Below are 20,273 nucleotides of genomic sequence, written 5' to 3' on the forward strand. Positions count from 1 at the left end.
AGCTAGTTAAAATGGGATATTGTGATTTCACAAGACTTGTCTTAGAAGTGATCATTTGAAAATGTTCAATTTGAATAATGTGCACTTAGAGAAAATATAAAAATAAAGTGTTGCATATTGATATTTATCTGTTTCTATATATATTTATTGTGAGGAATCATTAAGATGATCAGTGTTTCCACAAAGATAAATATCATTAATTATTATTAATAACAGAGTTAAAGGTAAATTGAGCAAATTGGCTATTTCTGGCAATTTACTTAAGTGTGTATCAAACTGGTAGCCCTTCGCATTAATTAGTACCCAAGAAGTAGCTCTTGGTTTCAAAAAGGTTGGTGACCCCTGCTCTACGTCATACAAGCAAACCAGTAAGTCTGAGCGTTTCTTCCTGTCACTCACACACACCAGCGACACACTGTATGATATTATATTGACGGGTGGTCCTATACTCTGGTCAGTGTAGTACGTCTAACAATGTTTGGGGTCTTGCAGGGAATGCCAGGCAGGGTGGGCGACCGTGGCCTGAAAGGAGAGAAGGTGAGTACCAAGAACCAACACTTTTAGCATATAAAACATTTTCCAGGCCAAGGATCCCCAACCAATGAGCATAAATCTATCTATCTAGCACAACGTTGTTTTAAATTGTACTGGTCCTGAAAGTATCATGTGGCAATATGAAGATATTCAAATTATACAGTATGTCACTTCTATTTGCTAGCTACCAGCTAGTCCCATTAATCGATAGCTGTCAACAAACATGTTAATCGCTAGCTAGCAACTAGCAGGCTAATCATTAGCTGGAAGTTAGTGCCGCCGATAGGTAGCTGGCAACTAGAAGAGTTCATTGCTAGCTGGCAACTGGGATACTTAGAGCTAGTGCGCTAATATTTCGCTGGCAATTAGCCCGCTCTTAGCTAGTGTGCTACTCTATAGCTAAGAACTAGCATATTAATAGTGAGCTGGCCAACAACGCGCTGATAGTTGTGCCAAAAGCGTGTTAGCACTTAGCATGTTAAATGCTAATGTGCTAACCTCAGGCTGGAAAGTATCACTAATCACTAGCTGGTAACAAGCGCGTAAACCGCTATCTGACAACGAGCACACTAATAGCTTACCGGCAATTAGTATTTTATAGTTAACGTGCTAATCTATAGCTAAAAACTAGCACACAAATAGCTAGCTGGTTACTAGTATGCTAATTGTTAAGTGGCAAGTAGCGCACTAATAACTTGCTGGCAATGAACATGTTAATACAGTAGGTAACGTGCTAATCCTTATCTGGCAGCCAGCGCTGTCAATCCCTTGCTAGGAACTATTGCCGCTAATTGCTAGCTGGAAACTAGAACGTGACTTGCTAACTATCGTAAATGCTAACATGATTATCATAATGATCTAATCACTTCATGTCATCAAAGACGTTTACAATTGTGGGAAACTTGCAAAGGGAATATAAAGAAATATATTTGAAAAAGTCAACTATTGAACCACCTCCTGCAGTACCTCTGTGGGCCCTCTAGGGGTCGCGGACCCCCGTTGAAGACCTCTGAGCTAGAACATCAACAATCTTGTTTGCTGCTGGACTAGTAGGAGGTTCCTAAAACATCAGAGCGCTCCTGTCACATATATGATCTTTGGCTGATGCATCCTCTCATCCAGGGCGACACGGGCATCAAAGGAGACAAAGGACAATCAGGAGAACCAGGTATGCCAGGAAATCCGGGACCTCCTGGCCGGAAGGGACACACTGGAATGATGGGCATGTCAGGACCACCAGGAGAATTAGGATCTCCTGGTCCTCAAGGACCTTCTGGAAATCCCGGAATGCCAGGACCGAGGGTGAGCAGACAAAGATGATGATTGGTTGATGGGACACAAGAAGGTGATGATCTTGTGTGTTCTCAGGGCGAGTCTGCTTCAGTGGAGCTGATGAGACGTCTCATTCAGGAAGAACTCAGTAAACAACTGGATGGTGAGGAAACATATCATCTTCTCCTGGAGAACACAAGCAGATGTTCTCATCTCTCTTGTAGCCAAGCTGGCCTACATCACAGCTCAGATGCAGCCAGCGCACGTCAAAAGTTCAGCAGGACGTCCGGGACCACCGGGTGCCTCCGGTAAGGACGGCGGTCCTGGACGACCTGGGCCACCTGGAGAACCTGGTATGCCGGGACTGAACGGCGGAGAAGGATCACGAGGACCCATGGGACCTAAAGGTAGAAGACATTATTCTATACATGACAACATTTGTTAGCTAGGTCAAAATAGCTGTGTGTTTATAGTTGTTTTAAAATGTGTATGAAGGAGAAATGTGAACTGTAAACTGCTCAGTCAGCAATAAAACACCCGATGAGTTGATCCAAAACATTAACAGATAAGTAGAAACATTTTATAGCGCATACAGAGCTGGATGAAATGCAGCTATAGCCCTCTTTCAAAGTTACCTGAAAACTGCATCAAGAGGTTGCCTACAGCCACAGCTGCGAATGTCTGTTTTTTTGTGGGTTTTTTTAGAAATCCTGGATTGCTCCTGCCATCCACAGCAGACACTTTTCAAACAGTTTTAATAATTCCACCATGAAACATTCTACTTATTCAGGTTACCTATGTTTGATGTCCAAAAATTCCCAGATTTCCCATAATTCTGTAACACATTTTCTATTAAAAACTTAGTACTTCCACATTTCCAAAGTCAAAATGTTACTTATTATACTAGTTCATGTTAGTTATAATGTTAGTTCATGCTAGTTAATTACTCGCATGCTGTTTTCATTCATGATTTATTTTAGTATTATGTTTGTTTTTTTACTTTAATGAATGAAATAAAAACAAAAATGGAAATAAATTGTTAGTGTGCCAATATTAGCATGCAAGTATACACCTCAGTCAATTTTTTTGTAACTTGATACATGTTAACTGTTAAAATGCTAGCTTTTTCACTACAAGTATACACCTTGGAGTCAAATATTTTGTTACTTCACACATGCTAACTGTTTTTCAGCAAGTTCTGCAGGTATACACCTAAGTCAAATATTCCTGTATTTGACGATGCTAACTGTTTACATGCTAATGTAAGCATGCTAGCTTTTTATAGTAGATTCCACAGCTCACAGTCAAATATTGTGTTACTTGATACATGCTGCTAGATTTTTCGCTATTTGTACAGGTATACACATTAGTCAGTTGTTACTTGACACATACTAACTGATAGCATGTTAACTGTTAGCACGCTAACAATTAGCATGCTACCTTTTTGGCGAGTTTGCAAGAATACACCTTGGAATCAAATAATTTGTTGCTTCAGGCATGCTAACTGTTTTCATGCTAGCTTTCTTTTTAGCATATTCTACAGGTATACACCACACAGTACAACTTTGCTAAATGATTTTACTTGATTCATGGTAGCATGCTGGGTTTTTTTGGCTATGTTTGCAGGTATTTACTTAAAGGGGCTGTTTGCAACATTTACACAGATGCTTAGAGGGTGCTAACTTTCCAATGTATTTTACATGGTATGTCCCCGTCCTCTTAAGGCTTCTTGTACGTAATGACGTAATTACCGTAGTTTCCGGACTATAAGGCGCACTTAAAATCCTTTTTTTTCCTCAAAACTCGACAGTGCGCCTTATAACCCGGTGCGCTTAATGTACAGAATAAGTTTGGTTGAGCTTAGTAATAAGTAAGTAAGTAAATGTTATTTATAAAGTGCTTTTCACAGATAAAATCACAAAGTGCTGAACAATACATAGGTGAAGTAAAACAATTCAATGAAAACAACATCATCATAAAAAGGATACAAAGGTGATTAAAAATGATACCGGTAGTTAAAAGGTGCATTTACTAAAAAGAGAAGTTTTCAAATGTTTCTTAAAAGTGTCAGCACAGTCAAGATCATGGAGGGACTGGTGCAAGTTGTTCAGGAGTCTGGGAGATATAGCTTGGAATGCCAGGTCTCCACAGGTTTTAAAATAAGTCTTTGGGATCTTTAGAAGACCCTGGCCTGAAGACCCTGAAGAGTAGGGACATAACAGGTCAGTGATATACTGAGGGGCCCCACCATGCAACTGACGAGTATGGGCATAACAAGTCAGTGGTGTACTGAGGGGCCCCACCATGCAACTGAAGAGTATGGGCATAACAAGTCAGTGATGTACTGAGGGGCCCCACCATGCAACTGAAGAGTATGGGCATAACAAGTCAGTGGTGTACTGAGGGGCCCCACCATGCAACTGAAGAGTATGGGCATAACAAGTCAGTGATGTACTGAGGGGCCCCACCATGCAACTGAAGAGTATGGGCATAACAAGTCAGTGGTGTACTGAGGGGCCCCACCATGCAACTGAAGAGTATGGGCATAACAAGTCAGTGATGTACTGAGGGGCCCCACCATGCAACTGAAGAGTATGGGCATAACAAGTCAGTGATGTACTGAGGGGCCCCACCATGCAACTGAAGAGTATGGGCATAACAAGTCAGTGATGTACTGAGGGGCCCCACCATGCAACTGAAGAGTATGGGCATAACAAGTCAGTGATGTACTGAGGGGCCCCACCATGCAACGCACGGAATGTCAGAACTAAAATCTTAAACTCAATGTGGAATTTGACTGGAAGCCAATAAAGACTGGATCAAATGGGGGTGATATGGACTGTTCTAGGTGCACCGGTCTAAAGTCTGGCAGCTGCATTTAGTACCGTCTGAAGTCTCTTTGGCATTGACTTGTTGAAAAGAGTGAGAAGAGAATTGCAATAGTCTATACGAGACGAAATGAACACGTGAATGATCATTTCCAGATCCAATTTTGACAACAAATTTCTCACTTTAGAAATATTTCTGAGATGATAAAACCCTCCAAAGACATTGACTGATCCAACACAAGCCCAAGGTTTCTGAGGCTGCTTTGAACAGATGCACCAAGGGAGTTGTTGATCAGGGGGATCTTTTTATCCAGAGAAATTATCAGAGTTTCCCTTTTGTTAGAACTTATCAGGAGGATATTTGAGGAAAAGCAGTTTTTAATATAGGATACGCATAGAAATGATAAACATTTTTAAAACTACTGATCAACCTCCCAAGCGGCATCAGCAAAATAAAACAGGCCCCAGAACAGAACCCTGGGCCACACCACATGACAGGTTGGACACATTGGACATTACATCATTAAATCAACATTTAAAGTTATTCCATTTATATAAGAAGTAAACCACTGGAGAACTGCACCAGAAAACCCCATCTCAGATTTGAGGCGATCTATCAGTATCCTGTGATCCACAGTATCAAAGGCAGATGTCAAACCGAGTAAAACCAAAACTGTGTAGCGACCAGCGTCAGCAGCCATCATCACGTCACTGGAAACTTTCAAAAGAGCAGTTTCGGTGGAGTGAAATAACCTAAATGTCAGATTGGTATTTATCATAAAAATCATGCTTTTCCAAAAATGAGGTTAGCTGCTGAGCTACCACTTTTTCAATGATTTTTGATATGAAGGGAAGTTTTGATATGGGCCGGTTATTTATAGGCTCCACCGGATCAAGATGAGGTTTTTTAAGGATGGGATTCACCACAGCGTGTTTAAAAAAGCTGGGGATCCAGCCAGAGTGAAGTGAAAGGTTTATCAATTTTACCACCCAAGGACCAACAACATCAAAAACATTTAAGAACAGTACAGTAGGAACAATGTCCACAGGGCTCGATGTAGGTTTCATTTTTCCCACTAAAACCTGAACATCCTGTAGGCTGACAGGAGTAAAGGAAGGCCATGATGAGCAGACAGGGGTTGATGTCGTGCACAAACAATCCAAGGGAGAACTAATACAGGCGCTTATGTCTTGCATTTGTTCACAAAAAAGTTCAAAAATCTATTCCAGTCATCCTGTGTGTACACAGGCACCTGATGAGATGGAGGTGCAACAAGATTGTCAATATTGTCCAATACGACTTTAGGGTCTTAGCTTACCCACCTCAAAGCAATTTTATTTGGTACATGGTGTAATAAATGTGACCAGTAGATGGCAGTCAAACATAAGTGATAAGTGTAGGCTGCACCGTTTAATGTGCTTCAACATAGGAGTATTATTATGGTGTGTGTGTATAAGGTAAGACATATTATCTGGCGTTTTGTTTCACAATATTATGCAAAACCAACTTTTCTTACCTTCTGGTACCTGCTGATCTGTATATGGGATCTGTATAAGTCCTGAAAAAATTGTGCATGTTCGCCTTTGTAGTCCGTGACGACAACGTAGTGGATAATCTTCTTCTTTTTCTCTATCTTCTTGTTATGTGACATTCATCCTCCACTGTTGCCATTTCATATACAAAGTAGTGTAAAGTTCTTACTTATATCTGTCACAAAACTCATCATGAAAGCACTAAAACATACCGGTGTAGTGAGTTTACATTATTCACCCAAGGAACTTTAGTTATTAGAGAGTTCCGGTCGGACGGGTTTTCACGGGACACATTTCCTGTGTTGTTGTTGCACTAGTGAGCCACGGCTGCTCCGTTATTGATTGAAGTAAAGTGTGAATGCCATTAAAACAGTTAGCTCCATCTTTTGACACTTCTTCCACTCCCGTCCTTGCACGCTACACCGCTACAACAAAGATGACGCTGTCCAAGTGGAGGCACGTAAATAAGACCGCCCAAAAAACGCCGCATCCTGAAGCGATTGTCAGAAAGTGACTTGAAGATGATGTGTAAAACATCATCTATGCAACATTTTGAGCAAAGAACCACCATTACATGTTATGTAGACCACAAGGAAGTCTTTTATAGTTAGAAAATAATCATAATATGACTCCTTTAATGTGCCCAATAATCCGGTGTGCCTTATATTTGTTAAAAGATCAAAAATAGAGCATTCATCGGCAGTGCGCCTTATAATCCGGTGCGCCCTATGGTCCAGAAAATCCGGTATGTACATACGTATGTAACACATGCACGCACATTAGCTTTAGGTGTTGTTAGCTAATAGCGATTTGAATAGCTAGCATTAGCTGTCATTGAATGTATATTCTATCATGACAACAACATGACTGCTCATGTACGTGTTGACAAGACAGGTGAGTGACAGCCGTAAACATCAATCATGTCATTTGGGCCAGTAAACATTGTAAGTGTGAAAATATAGACAATTGTCAAACCAATGTGTTGTGCTAACCCACTAATGGTGACATAAGCTAGCCGCCGGTGTACTTGTAGTATTTTTTGCTTAGAAAAATTTTACTGTGAGAAAGTTGCAAACTGCTCCTTTAATTTCATGTATTTTGTGCTAACTGTTAGCATTTTAGTCCGGCTTCCGTTTTTTGGCGTTCACACGCAATTTCTTTAGAAATTGCATTTTGTAGTTGAATAGAAGCGTTAAGTAGGAGATGATAAAGTTTGATGTTCCTCCCAGGTGAAAAGGGGACTGCAGGAGAAAAGGGAGAAGCAGGTGTCGGTGAAAGAGGCGAACATGGTGCTCCCGGTCCAATAGGTAACAGCCACAAACAACACGGCCACCCTCGCCAACACCTTCAAGCTTTAAAGAAATGTCGCCCTCTACAGGTCCAGCCGGTATTCCAGGCTACGGTAAAGACGGAAGCCCGGGACAAGCCGGAGCCCAAGGAGAACCAGGTAACCCCGGTCCTCATGGTCAACCAGGACCTGCAGGACCTCCTGGCCAGTGTGACCCCTCACAGTGTGCCTACTATGCCAGCCTGGCCAACAGACCTCACACCAAGAACGTCAAAGGGACTTAAAGAGTTGTATTTATGAACATTGTCTCAATCCAGGACTTTTTTTTTTTGAGGACTGACGGTCATTCTTTTTGTTTTCTGCTATGAAGCTTTTTGGATCTGACTTTTTCAGGAGAGCAGCTAAGTATTTCTTCCTGACTTGCATGCTTGCTGTACAACTCATGGGAGACAAGGCGCTCCCTCCAGGTAAACTCAAGCATATTTTACCTAGTGCAATTATTTCAGGCAAGTGATGTTGATTAGATTTGTGCTTCTCGTGCTCTTATTGGCCAAAAACTTTGAAATATCATTTTAATTAGGGAATAAACCAAAGTAGCTCACCTCTCCTCCAAACTCCTTGATTTGAGCTTTTCTACCTCAAAAAGTCCTTAAAAAAACAAATCAACTGTTGCACAGAATTGAAGATGAATGACTTGCCTTGTGTGCATCAAGTCATTTAGATTGTCGTATAGAAGCTATTTTTATAGTATTTTATTAAGACTTTGAAGTGTTCTCACTATAATACAAAGTTAAGGGCCACCCTTTCCAAACACGCTGTGCGTAAATAGGGCCCCGCCATCTGTGGGAGCCCCCGTTTTGCTTGTAAAATGTCAATGAATGACAAAATGACATTTTATCTTAAACATGTTCCTAGCCCCTTCCTGCTCAGTCACTGATAAAATGGCAAAACGTCCCTAAATGTTCTCATTGTCCCCAACAGTGCTGTTACTGGTCCAATTGCAGGAAGGTTTCAAATTAATGTTTTAATTGTGTTTATTTAGCATAAATTATTGGACAATGTATTTCCTATGAATTGTTATATTACACAACCTGCATAAAGTTAAAGTCAAGTTTAATCATGATTCCCGAGCGCGTCCACTGCTGCTGCTCACTGCTCCCCTCACCTCCTAGGGGGTGAACATGGGGATGGGTCAAATGCAGAGGATCATTTCACCACAACTCGGTTGTGTGTGTGTGTGACCATCGTTGGGACTTTAACTTTTAATCAAAAACATATTCAAATAATTTCACAAATAGAAATGTGAATTTTTTGTTTTTTGGTCTCCAAATTCTGCTAAGATCCCCGATTTAGAAAGAAAATAATCGCCAATAAGTCAATCCTATACAAACTGTAAAGTTATTACTTTTATCAGTATAAATATTAATTATTCATGAAGTTTAGTTACCTTGGCTGGTTAGGTCCTCATCGTCAAACTGTGGTACGCGGGAACATACCATATCATCCCAAAAATACAAATGTACGATTGCTAAAATAGGAACGTTTAACTCCGCTGCAACACCTTTTGGAAGCTAATTTGAGGTAGCAAAAATGGTGGTACATGCCGTGCCATGGACTTATCGAATTGTTTCCACAGTCCCGTTATTCCTGACTAATGTACGATCAAATGGTGCTAAAGTGTGTGCGTATTGTCAAGTATGTACTGTAACTATAAAGACTGGAATAAATCCATCTCAAACCACAACTTTATTACGTTGAACATGAAAAGTCGTTTGTCATATTGTCCTTGATGTGCTAATGGATGTACATGTTTCTTCTTTATTGACTTCTTCTTGTATCCAGGCAACAGCCAGTCGTTTCCAGGTGAATCCTTCCCACTGTTTTTTATGGGGAGGAAAACATGTTCATATGTGAGATGTGAGGTATGTGACACCTTCAAAAACATGTCTTTATTGTGTGTGTGGAAGAACAACATTTAAACTCCATCACACTTCAGGTTGTAATTTGAAGTTGTTCTCCTTTCCTGCTAAGTGGCTCAGTTAGTATTCTGATATTAATGAGGATTGTATTTAGTTTTAGTTCAGTCATGTTGCCTCAAGGCACCGCCAGCTGCTTCTTGTCTCTTTGTGTCGCTTGGATCTGATGTTTTATTTGTGGTGGTAAGCAGCGGACTTCTGGCCGCCATAAACGTAGCGAGGTGCTGGGAGTCGGTTTGTACAAGTGGAGGGATCACAAAGACCTGCTGGACCAGGGCGACCCCTCGGACCAGCCGCACCCGGGACGCCGGGGCTTCCTGGTTCTCCCCGCTGCCCGTCCTTGCCGTCCTTGCCCACGCCGGGAGCACCTGTTGCACCTGAAGGTGGGCGTGACAAACATCATTGTCATAACACAGTCTGGACATTTTCTTAAAGGTTTTATTCCTTTTTATTTTAGTTGTAGTTTTGTTTAAAAATATCTAATAATGTTAATAATTATAATAAATATTTAAAGGACATCTATTGTTTTCCCACCAGTCGTGCTTTCAAAAAGTAAAAATGTGGCTAAAATTTGCTTGAATAAAAAAACTAAATGTTCTATTAGATTATTTAAAATGTTAATTTTAAGGGTTTTTACTTTATTAGGGGACTGGGAGCCGTTGTATTATCGTCAAATCTAATAATTATATTAATTTTTGTATTTTACAATTTTGTTAGTAATTTTATTTGAGAATTTAGGTCATTTTTATTATATTTTTATTTCTAAACATATTACAAATTTCATAACAATGTCCTGATACAACTTTTTCATTTTGTATACGATAATGTACTGTAGTGGTTATTTCTACTGGCTACTCACTTCCTGTCACAGAGCATAGTTGTTAAATAAGCATTATACTAAGTAGAACAACCTTGTTGCTCCCAACTTCAGCTCACATACAAACCTTCAAATTAAAGTACTGTTACAATAACACAGAATGAATAATGCCTTTTGTAGCAAATGGCGCTTACACGCTACCAACATTAGAAACCTTGCCTGTGGCCCAAAAGCGATATTTATCTGATCCGATATCAGCAGGACTTGTACATACATTTATTATTTTGTAGTGTGGAATGTTAAAGAAGGTTTGACCAAGTGAAATTAGTCAAAAGTGTCTGTAACCTAGCATGTTTGTTTACCTTTTGTAAATGACTTTAGTCAAATAGAAGAAATTGTTTGCTTATTGGAGGACATTTAGATGTTAACTGTCTGTCCAACTTTGTACAAGTAAGCAGTCGGCAGGACTGCTTGTATCGCACATGATATCACACACAAGGAAACACCCTCCAGGAATGCTTGTATCGCACATGATATCACACACAAGTAAACACGCTGCAGGACTATTAGTATCGTACATGATATCACACACACAAGTAAACACGCTGCAGGACTGCTTGTATTGCACATGATATATAACACAAGTAAACACGCTGCAGAACTGCTTGTATCGCACATGATATCACACACAAGTAAACACGCTGCAGGACTGCTTGTATCGCACATGATATGATATCACACAAAAGGAAACACCCTCCAGGAATGCTTGTATCACACATATCACACACAAGTAAACACCCTCCAGGAATGCTTGTGTCACACATGATATCACACACAAGTAAACACCCTCCAGGAATGTTTGTATCGCACATGATATCACACACAAGTAAACACGCTGCAAGACTGCTTGTATCGCACATGATATCACACACAAGTAAACACGCTGCAGGACTATTTGTATCGCACATGAAATCACACACAAGTAAACACGCTGTAGGACTATTTGTATTGCACATGATATCACACACAAGTAAACAAGCTGCAGGAATGCTTGTATTGCACATGATATCACACAGAAGTAAACATGCTGCAGGACTGCTTGTATCGCACTTGATATCACACACAAGTAAACACACTGCAGGACTGATATGATATCACACACAAGTAAACACGCTGCAGGACTGCTTGTATCGTACATGATATCACATTTTCCATGCAAGCTGGCACATATCTGATACTTGTGTTTTGCTGATACTAAACTAACATCAGATATCAATATCAGATTGGTACATTACAATGTAATCAATAGTTGTATTTAATAAGTCTTGTGTATTGGAATAACATTTCAGTGGATGTGAAATCTGTTTTTGCTCATAATTTACCTAAAATTGTAAAATCATTTCCTATAATTACTTTTAATTGATTGTGTCAATGTATTTAATGTAAATGTAAAGGAGTGTTACTTTATTATTAAGGATCACCTGTTATGTTATATTATAATAATTGTTGTCATTGTGAGGCTTGATAAGATCATTTAAGAGGTTCTTAACTTAACCTTGCTACAAAAGAGGAGCGCAGGGCCCACTCAAATTTGAACACCGAATTATTAATCTTACTCTTGATTTTAATTGTATTCGATAATTATATGTGACCTGCTTACAGTTTAACAGGATACACTTTGTCAAATGACACGAGAGCCTGTGATTATTATTATTTCTTTAACAAAAAAACCTTACACTTAGGTCAGGCTGGGAAGAAAAATAAATACTAACCAAATATACTGAATAAGAAGAGACTCATAACTGACAAAAAATAGATTTATACACAATTCTAAGTGCCAAAATAAATATTATTGATAATACAGATGTTTCTTAACTAAACTGTCAATAAAATAATAGTGTATCACCACTTTAGTCATAATTTTTGCACTTAAGAAACTGCTGTATGACTTTAGCTCCAGACTTCTTCTGTTTGTTTGATATTGTCATCACTGCCACAAGTGGTGGAAAAGTGAATTACAACTTGAGTGCGGTCCACACCTGTGTTGTAAATATGGTTTCTCGGGCAATTAAATATTATTTTAGAAAAACCTTCCAAGTTAGTTGTGTAAATCTTGTTACCTGTTGCACCAGGTGAACCTGCACTTCCTTTAAGTCCAACACCGTCTTCTCCCTTTTCTCCTTTATCTCCTTTGTGTCCAGGATCTCCTGCACATGGATTTATTCATGTTTACACTTTTAACTGCAGACAGATTTCATACTGACCCTTCTTTCCTGCTGCGCCTGGAAGTCCATAGAACCCCGGATGACCTTTAGGGCCCATCACCCCTGGAGCCCCCGGAGCTCCTGCAGCTCCTTCTGCTCCAGCAGGTCCCTGTGGTCCTGCTGGTCCTGCAATACCGGGAGCACCGATGGCAGCCGGCCTCTTTAGGAAATCTTTCATCAACTCAGCCAGTCGTTCTATGAAAAGGAAATGAAGTGTTTGCATGGGAAGTCCAACAAAGTAAGCAAGGTCTGATGTACAAGTTGTACCTTCAACAACCGCTGAACACATTTCACGAAGATTGTCGTCGCTAACCTTCGGGCCCTGTGAGTTTGTAACGTTGTGTTGATATGGTCACACCACTTCAAAAGTATTTCAGAGGAGGTGTTGGAGTGAAGACTTACAGGCAGACCTCGGGGTCCTGGTGCTCCTGGTAGACCTGGTTCTCCTTCCAGTCCTCTTGCTCCCATTGGACCAGACAGACCTTCATGGCCCGGTTGACCCGGTCTGCCTTCTGCTCCCGTAGATCCTCTGACTCCCTTGTCGCCAAGCTGAGGATGAAAATGTAAGTCCACATCTAGCCCCTGACTGTATGTCCATGCACGGACGTCATCTGGACATGTCCCCTGCACTTTTTCAAAAGGCTATGGTGGATGTGACCTTCCTCAATGAATCAAATCTTTTTTAACGGTAAAACAGATTTGACCGAATCAAAACGAAGTGAACCGATTCATAGCTGCGAGTCGTTTTTCTGGGAGCAGTTTACTATGCACATGCAGACACAGCATCACTCGACAGTCAGAATCAAACAAAATCTAGCAACATTTGGATTCACCTTTTATTTAATTGTATTATTTTTTCTGGTTTATTGTAGTGATATGTAAAGCAGTTCAAGCATACACACACCATATACAGTAATACTATACAACTTTGTGTTTACATTCATCTTACTTTGTATTCTAGTACTATTTAAACTTTTTATTCTTACTTAATATCTCTGTATTTTTATTGATGAAATGCTCTCACTGTCAAAGAATAGGGATATGGGAATAGAATGTTTAAAAAATAAAATTATAAACAATATATTTCAGAGTAATTCCCAAAAATAGAGTAATATTTGTATGAATTTAAAATATTGTTATTAAAAAAAGTAAAAGATAAAACTAATTTCGATCCAGTCCTCAAGATCCGACTCCTTTCAAAGAGCCATAAATCCCAAATCCAGCCCACAGCACTTTTCACCCTCCAAAATAAATTGACTATATTAAATAGAGACAAGTCAAACACTCGCATTCTACGGAAAAAGACAAATCAAGCTACCTATTTTACTTAAGACCACCCATAAGCTGACTAATTGGCTCCTGATTGGCTGTGTGCTGCTGACCCCGCCCTGCACTGTAATGATTGACAGAAGGTGAAGAGAGGAGTTGGCCTCCAAAGCCAGTAAAATCATCAATGAAATGAATAACTGCGTTATACTCTGTCACTGATATCTTATACCAGGCAAACATTCAACTCAATCATGCAATCTTCATGTTTTCTTGGAGACAAAATAAATGATTGGTATTACTCCAAATGATCGATGAATGAATGAATCCCTTGTTGTTTGAAAATGGCAACATTACTTAGAGAGTTTGGCTGAGTGCTGCTTGTGAGATTGTATTTGTGAGCCCGTGTTTAGTCTGATACCTGGTAGTACCGACTGGAAATTATTGAATTTGATACCCATCCCTATATACGTACTACATGTATGATGTATATACATGTATATACTGCATGTATGATGTATATACATGTATATACTGCATGTATGATGTATATACATGTATATACTGCATGTATGATGTATATACATGTATATACTGCATGTATGATGTATATACATGTATATACTGCATGTATGATGTATATACTGCATGTATGATGTATATACATGTATATACTGCATGTATGATGTATATACATGTATGTACTGCATGTATGATGTTGTTTTCCTGAGGGAACTCTCCTGAAGGAATCAATAAAGTACTATCTATCTATATACATGTATATACTGCATGTATGATGTATACACCTTTCGGATATGTTGATGTAGATACGGTACCAATTCCTGGTAACTGGGAATCAATACTTTCTTAGTACTTTTCTGTGTGTTCAAATGTGTTGATAAATGTTAATTGTTAAAAAAAAGTTTATTTATTTATTTAACATTTGACAATGACAGTTTTCTTCTCTCCTTACACTTGTGTGTCTCATTACAAGTACTACACTGTTCTCTATTATATAGTAGACTTTGTACACGGTTACAATTTCAAAGGGTTGGATGGCAGTAGTGTGTAAACTACACACTGGTCAGGAAGTAGTCTTTGCCAGAGTGTACCAGTCTTGTCTTTGAGTGTTTATACTGTAAGTATTGTACACATCACACAGCACCTGTTTGATTGTAATGTGCATCTTTGTTGTAGTTGTCATTACAAATTTGGAGGTGTTGAAATTGCCGTGTCGAATCACCAATGCATGTGTATGGCATATTCAATGTCAATTAGTATCGAGCTAGTGTATTTTCAAAAGTGGAGCCTTATTTTTGAGGGCCTTCTTGTAAAATTGTAACTGCTATTATTACAATTAATAATTGTAACATTACTTCAAGGTATGCATGCATGCATACATATATATATATATATATATATATATATATATATATATATATATATATATATATATATATATATATATATATATATATATATACTTGTGTTTTAAAGTGTACCTGCTAAAATGAGCGAAACAATAAACATTCTTACCTCTCCTTTATTTCCAGGAATCCCAGGTGGGCCCTGAAACACAAAAAGTAGAAGAAAGACTTTTGGAAAAAGTTATTGGTAAAGAAAGGCAACATGAGTTCAACATACTTGGTCTCCCTTGACTCCAGGATCTCCAGCAGCACCAGAATCTCCCTACTCATGAGACAACAAGTAAGTATTGTGTTGAGTCATTAAAAATATTCATCTGCAGCAGACTCACCAAGCTTCCTTTTGGTCCTGTTGGTCCCATTAGACCCTGAAAAGAATTGTTTTGTGATGTCTGCATGTTGACAAGGTGATGTTTATAGATGAACACACACCACTAACCTCATCACCTTTGTGTCCCGTGTGTCCCTTCATTCCTGGGGAACCACTGTCGCCTTTTTCCCCCTTTTGTCCCTGTCAGGACCGTCAATAATATAATCACAGCTCTGCCACAAATATAGTGGGTCGGTTGTTGCCTCATCACCCACTTAAAGGCCTACTGAAATGAATTTTTTTTATTTAAATGGGAATAGCAGATCCATTCTATGTGTTATACTTGATCATTTTGCGATATTGCCATATTTTTGCTGAAAGGATTTAGTAGAGAACAACGTCGATAAAGTTTGCAACTTTTGGTCTCTGATATAAAAAAAAACCTTGCCCCTACCGGAAGTAGCGTGACGTTGTCAGTTGTTCACTCCCTCATATTTTCCTATTGTTTTCAACGCAGCTAGAGTGATTCGGACGATTACCCCATTAATTTGAGCGAGGATGAAAGATTCGTGGACGAGGAACGTTAGAGTGACGGACTAGAATGCAGTGAAATACATATTTTTTTTCGCTCTGACCGTAACTTAGGTACAAGCTGACTCATTGGATTCCACACTTTCTCCTTTTTCTATTGTGGATCACGGATTTGTATTTTAAACCACCTGGGATACTATATCCTCTTGAAAATGAGAGTCGAGAACGCGAAATGGACATTCAGTGCCTTTTATCTCCACGACAATACATCGGCGAAATGCTTTAGCTACGAGCTAACGTGATAGCATCGTGCTTTAACTGCATATAGAAACAAAAAAAATAAACCCCTGACTGGAATGATAGATAGAAAATCAACAATACTATTAAACCGTGGACATGTAAATACACGGTTAATGCTTTCCAGGCTGGCGAAGGTTAACAATGCTGTGCTAACGACGCCATTGAAGCTAACTTAGCAACCGGACCGCACAGAGCTATGCTAAAACCATTAGCTCTCCACCTACGGCAGCCAGCCCTCATCTGCTCATCAACACCCGTACTCACCTGCGTTCCAGCGATCGGTGGAAGGACGAAGGACTTCACCCGATGCGTTTGGCGGCCCAGAGACGTAGGAAGTCAAGGTGAGGTCGCCGGCTAGCGCGTCTGCTCTCCAACAAAGTCCTCCTGGTTGTGTTGCTGTAGTCCGCTGCTAATACACCGATCCCACCTACAACTGTCTTCTTTGCAGCCTTCATTGTTCATTAAACAAATTGCAAAAGATGTCCAGAATACTGTGGAATTATGAAATGAAAACAGAGCTTTTTGTATAGGATTCTACGGGGTACCATAACTTCCGTTAAACTGACTTCGTCACGCGCATACGTCATCATACCGCGACGTTTCAGCCGGATATTTCCCGGGAAATTTTAAATGTCACTTTATAAGTTAACCCGGCCGTATTGGCATGTGTTGCAATGTTAAGATTTCATCATTGATATATAAACTATCAGACTGCGTGGTCGGTAGTAGTGGCTTTCAGTAGGCCTTTAAAGTGTGAGGAAGAAAGACCCTGATAAGTCCAAAAGAGATGATACAGTAGCATCTGCTCACAGATGCCCTCTGGTGGTTGTTTGAGCACATTGCGGCTAGCCTTGGCTAGTCCCACTCTTAATGCTTCAGACAGGAATGTGGCCCAGAACCACTGTAGAAATATCTCACCTCTATTCCTGGGGGACCAGCAGGACCCACTGGCCCTTGTTTCCCACTTTCACCCTAAAAATATAATGTGAATCAACAAAACATTTGAATTGTTCAAAATAATATTAAATAAGACTAAACTACTGAATAGAAGGACTCTCCTATCCTTTTACCGTGTTTTAAAAACAAGTGAAATCCTATTGTATTTTATTGATTGTCTTTTGGTGCTCCTTGTTTTCGGTCACTGTTGTGTGTCTGTGTGAGTGACAAGAAGAAAAGCTCTGACTCGCAGAAAGCGGTCCTTGTGTTCTCACGTGTCACGGTTGTGTACACACCGCCATAAATTGTTTGTGTGGCACAAGAATACGTAGGCGAAAAATACAATGGCACACTTTGTAAAAGGAAAGTGAAAGTTAGGGGGTTCCAATTAGGGGTGGGAATAGATTTATTAATTAGATATTTTTAAAATTATTAGTTTTGATCTGTCCTGTCCAGCCACTTTAAAAAATGTCTAGGTAGATTTTTTTCTAAACAAAACCAGTTTTCTTTAAAATAGTATGGACATTGATCAGAGCTGTTCATTTATTTTATGGCAGCATGAAGTAAATCATAGAACTGGCACCCAATGTTGTTAGAAAAGTATTGATTTTGAATTGAGAATCGATTCTGAATCGTTTTCTGCAAGAATCCAATTAAATGATGTGGTGCGGAAAGATCCACAGCCCGAGTTCCAATACAACTGTTTTACTTTAATATTGGAGCCAATATTGGCACAATACGATATCGGCAAGAATCATACATACTTTAATTTTGTAGTGTGGAATGTTGATCAAGTGAAATGAGTCAGAGAACTATGAAACACACTGAGCTTATCACAGACTTGTGCTGTCTTTAAGTTGAAGTGTAGTGGTAATTAGTTTTTTTGGCAAGGCTGTGTGGGCACAATAGTTTGTGAAGTAAAGCTGATAAGTTGATGTTGTTACACCCCTGGTAAAACATGAAGTGAAATGTGCCCGAGTGCAGCTGGGATAGGCTCCAGTTCAAGCACTCAAACGCTGCGACCATCATTAAGATGGTTTCCATTTGAATGGATCTGCTCCTACAACATCAACAGTGACCACTACCTGGGGGCGGCATGGTGTTGCAGGTTCGATCCCGCTTCCGCTATTCTAGTCCCTGCCGTTGTGTCCTTGGGCAAGATACTTGACCCACCTGCTCCCAGTGCCACCCACACTGCTTTAAATGTAACTTGGATCATTACTTTCACTATGTGGAGCGCCTTGAGTTACTAGAGAAAAGAGCCATGTAAATATAATTCACTTCACTACCAGTAATGAGGTGTTCATTTATTTTATTCATTTAGGTGTAAGTTAGGACTCACACTAAAATGTGATTTTGTACGACCATCGTATGAAATGGAAGTGGTATGTTAGACTGAGGGGACGTCCTGTATAATCTCTAGACCCCAAACACATGAAATTTAAATAATACCTAAAAATATTTGGATCAATATGAGTTGGTACATACTGTTGAACCTTTCTCTCCTGCTATTCCATCTTCTCCAGGTGTGCCAGCCTCCCCCTGTTTAAAACAGACTTCTAGTTGATGTTTATACATGAATAAACAAACTACCTTACAGTTTTGCCCGGAAACCCAATTGGTCCGACTGCTCCCTCAGCACCAATGTCACCCTAGATGATATAAATCAAATATATCATGAGTTTAAAGGATTATTTTGGTCATGCAGCTTTAGGAGAAAGATATTTTTCATTCAAATGATACCTTTTCACCAGGAGGGCCTACCACTCCCTGCTTGCCAGGAAGCCCCTGTAGCCAAAACACATACTTTATATATTTGGAAATATATATGCAAAGTCAACATTTTATGAAGCTGCTCTAATTCAATGCTGTTTCCTGGCATAAATAGTGTAAAAGTTTCATTTTCTGGCCATAAACATGAAGTTGACTTACAGGAATACCCACAATCCCCCGGACACCGACTGCTCCGACCGTACCAGACTCTCCCTGTTGAGTGATGCGGCAGAATGATCACTGTATTCTCAAGAGTCACTATATCACTTCATGTTTGGGTGACAAATAATGATTGACTAGTATAATAACTAGTAATATTACTTATTAGTATCACTAGTAATACTAGTATAATAACTTGTATGATTGTGTGACCTTGGCACCATCCTCCCCAGGAATGCCATCCATGCCATCTTTGCCTGCGTCTCCCTGTCATCAAACACAAACACATCAAAGATGTTTTGGCAGAAAGTAGAAACCATCCAATACTTACAACTTCTCCCTTTTCTCCTTGAGGACCGGCTGCTCCTTGAGGCCCTATTGCTCCCTAGTGACCATCAATCAATCAATACTTCATACTTTATCATTGTTTGAAATGTGGAATACTCACTTCATCACCTTTTGGTCCCTCCAAACCTTGACGGCCGCGCAGTCCCTCCACACCCTGGTGACACATAGTCACTTGGAAACATTTCTATGGATCTTCTCATTCATTCAGGTTCTGGTACACTCAGGACCTTCAGTCCATCACGACTAAACTGTTTGGTTGTCTAGGAAGACATGGGCCTCTCATCTAATTTGGTTTCATCACTCGTGCGGAATCTATCGGACTAATCTAAGTCGAAGACGAGATGTGAACAATCTAAGTCTAAGACGAGATGTGAACAATCTAAGTCTAAGACGAGATGTGAACAATCTAAGTCTAAGACGAGATGTGAACAATCTAAGTCTAAGACTAGATGTGAACAATCTAAGTCTAAGACGAGATGTGAACAATCTAAGTCTAAGGCGAGATGTGAACAATCTAAGTCTATGATCATGAACTGATGACATCTACTTAGATCAGAGGCCAAAGTCTAGTTGTGATGGACTGAAGGCCAGACATGATTTGTTTGCTCATAAAAAGCTGCTTACTGGAGCTCCAGGTGGGCCTGTGGGTCCTGGGTTGCCATTGAAACCAGGAGGACCCTAGGACACATGGAACACAAGCTTTAACTTTGTAAA

The 20,273-nt window shown here is 39.7% G+C and overlaps 2 protein-coding genes across 2 annotated transcripts in view; one reads left to right on the top strand and one right to left on the bottom strand.

Moving 5' to 3' along the window:
* LOC133635908 (collagen alpha-1(XXII) chain-like) overlaps positions 1-8,572 on the top strand; it is a 94,126-nt gene extending 85,554 nt beyond the window's left edge. The window contains exons 60-65 of the mRNA XM_062029364.1: positions 493-537; positions 1,657-1,836; positions 1,903-1,969; positions 2,031-2,213; positions 7,397-7,474; positions 7,546-8,572. Of these exons, the coding sequence (XP_061885348.1) occupies positions 493-537; positions 1,657-1,836; positions 1,903-1,969; positions 2,031-2,213; positions 7,397-7,474; positions 7,546-7,739 (747 nt within the window). The 3' untranslated portion in view covers positions 7,740-8,572. The remainder of the gene's footprint in view (positions 1-492; positions 538-1,656; positions 1,837-1,902; positions 1,970-2,030; positions 2,214-7,396; positions 7,475-7,545) is intronic.
* A 656-nt stretch (positions 8,573-9,228) lies between these two features.
* LOC133636390 (collagen alpha-1(IX) chain-like) overlaps positions 9,229-20,273 on the bottom strand; it is a 71,707-nt gene continuing 60,662 nt past the window's right edge. The window contains exons 22-39 of the mRNA XM_062030383.1: positions 20,184-20,237; positions 19,660-19,713; positions 19,543-19,596; positions 19,425-19,478; positions 19,212-19,265; positions 19,023-19,067; positions 18,878-18,931; positions 18,768-18,821; positions 17,262-17,315; positions 15,642-15,713; positions 15,535-15,570; positions 15,423-15,467; positions 15,315-15,347; positions 12,915-13,061; positions 12,780-12,834; positions 12,513-12,707; positions 12,369-12,455; positions 9,229-9,808 (exon numbers count right to left, since the gene is read on the bottom strand). Of these exons, the coding sequence (XP_061886367.1) occupies positions 9,603-9,808; positions 12,369-12,455; positions 12,513-12,707; positions 12,780-12,834; positions 12,915-13,061; positions 15,315-15,347; positions 15,423-15,467; positions 15,535-15,570; positions 15,642-15,713; positions 17,262-17,315; positions 18,768-18,821; positions 18,878-18,931; positions 19,023-19,067; positions 19,212-19,265; positions 19,425-19,478; positions 19,543-19,596; positions 19,660-19,713; positions 20,184-20,237 (1,353 nt within the window). The 3' untranslated portion in view covers positions 9,229-9,602. The remainder of the gene's footprint in view (positions 9,809-12,368; positions 12,456-12,512; positions 12,708-12,779; positions 12,835-12,914; positions 13,062-15,314; positions 15,348-15,422; positions 15,468-15,534; positions 15,571-15,641; positions 15,714-17,261; positions 17,316-18,767; positions 18,822-18,877; positions 18,932-19,022; positions 19,068-19,211; positions 19,266-19,424; positions 19,479-19,542; positions 19,597-19,659; positions 19,714-20,183; positions 20,238-20,273) is intronic.

Source organism: Entelurus aequoreus, linkage group LG20 (genome assembly GCF_033978785.1).
Source record: "Entelurus aequoreus isolate RoL-2023_Sb linkage group LG20, RoL_Eaeq_v1.1, whole genome shotgun sequence".
Taxonomy (NCBI): domain Eukaryota; kingdom Metazoa; phylum Chordata; class Actinopteri; order Syngnathiformes; family Syngnathidae; genus Entelurus; species Entelurus aequoreus.